At 44.4% G+C, this 1673-nt stretch overlaps 1 protein-coding gene across 1 annotated transcript; it reads left to right on the top strand.

Moving 5' to 3' along the window:
- Positions 1-142: 142 nt before the first annotated feature.
- On the top strand, positions 143-1260 carry LOC104954291 (replication protein A 30 kDa subunit-like; the record flags this gene model as incomplete). Its single annotated transcript, XM_010781378.1, has 3 exons — positions 143-819; positions 893-1000; positions 1178-1260. Coding segments are annotated over exons 1-3 (314 nt in total), but the record flags the coding sequence as incomplete, so codon positions are not given.
- Between the last annotated feature and the right edge of the window lie 413 nt (positions 1261-1673).

The raw sequence follows: 1673 nt of genomic DNA, 5'->3' as shown, positions 1-1673 counted from the left end.
TCTGTGCTGTGGTGAGGACGAAAACCAGACTGAAGGGGTTCAAAAAGGTCATTTTTTTTGGAGATGGCGGTGGAGTTGTTTGGAGATGATGCGTTCTATTGTTTTAGAGAGAAAGGGGAGGTTGGAGATGGGGCGATAGTTACTGAGGGAGGAGGGATCCAGACCGGGTTTCTTGAGGATGGGAGTGACAGCAGCAGTTTTGAAGGCAGAGGGAACGGTTCCTTGGGACAGGGAGGAGTTGAAAAGGTTGACAATGTAGGGGCAGAGGACGGGGAGGCAGGACTTCAGAAGAGGGGTGGGTAGAGAGTCAAGCGAGCAAGTTGTGGGTTTGGAGGAGCTGATCAGTTGGAGTATTTCAGGGGGGGTAACCAGAGTGAACTGGGAGAGAATGCCGTGGGGAGGAGGGCTCGGGAGGTCAAGGGAGATGGAGGGAGGAATTGTGGCGGTGGATGTTGGGGGAGATGTTTGTGTGTCAGATGCAGCGGATAGGGAGTGATTAATGGCAGTGATTTTGTCAGAGAAAAACTGGAGGAATTAACTGCATGTGGAAGTGGAGGAAGAGAGGGTGTCAGCACGGGGTTTGAGGAGCTTGTTGACTGTAGAGAAGAGGGTCCTGGGGTTACGGGAGGGGTCGATGAAGATGGTGGAGAGGTAAGCAGATTTTGCGGCATTGAGGGCGTCTCTGTAGGTAGTGAGATGGAGTTTGTAGGAATCATGGAATCAATTATAATATCATGTTTCCCACAGGACTGTACTCCCCTGGTGTTTGCTTCTCCTGGATCTTATGTGAAAGTTATTGGAAGTCTGCACAGCTCTACTGTAAGTTAATGAGGAGGTTAATGATGGTTTGATTGATTTTTCGGTGATGTTTTCCTTTGTGTTGTTGCTTCAGGGTGAAAGGTCATTGCAGGCCAAACACATCCGAGTTATCACAGACCTGAATGAGATCACATCCCACATGCTGGAGGTGGTGCACGCTCACATGCAGATTTTTAAAAAGGTGAGCAAGGTTAATCTTGTTTAACTAAGCTTCATTTGAAACAACTTAAATGGGAAATGCATTCTCAGCTGTGCTTCACTACAGATTGTTGAGTTCTTTCATCAGAGTTACGGGCCTCTGACGGCCTGATTTCAGTCTCTGCTCATATTCATTTTTCTCCATCTGTTGTTGATGCAGAAATTTGATGTGAACATGAACATCACTGTGGTCCCATCAGAGGATTTGCCCTCCGTCCAGGGTCAGGTGAGTCTGTTGAAAGGGTCAGTTCACACAGATAATGACTTAATAATGATAATATTATAGAAAGTTTAATATGTGTACATCTCAATAAATCATGCAACAAATATAGTTAATAATATATACTATGTTGTCACGGTGGCAGCAATGCCAGGACCAAACAATAATGTGTATTATTATTTTGTAAGTGACATTTACAAAATATTGCAAGACCTGCAAATAATCACAAAGTATTTATACAATTGCATCCAAAACACTTTCCACTCTGTGATGAGAAACCTCTGTGTCCTCGTCTGTAGAAAAAAAGGCTCATTGATATTGATGAAAATGACAAGTTAAACATGTCATGCATTTAGAGCAGGGGTGTCCAAACTTTTTTCACAGAGGGCCACATACAGAAAAATATATACGAAGGGCTTCGCCACTCACTACAGGT

The sequence above is a fragment of the Notothenia coriiceps genome, unplaced genomic scaffold, assembly GCF_000735185.1.
Source record: "Notothenia coriiceps isolate Sejong01 unplaced genomic scaffold, NC01 NC01_scaffold00023166, whole genome shotgun sequence".
NCBI lineage: Eukaryota > Metazoa > Chordata > Actinopteri > Perciformes > Nototheniidae > Notothenia > Notothenia coriiceps.
The sequence above is the reverse complement of the archived record's forward strand: the minus strand, read 5'-3'. Positions and strand labels throughout refer to the sequence as shown.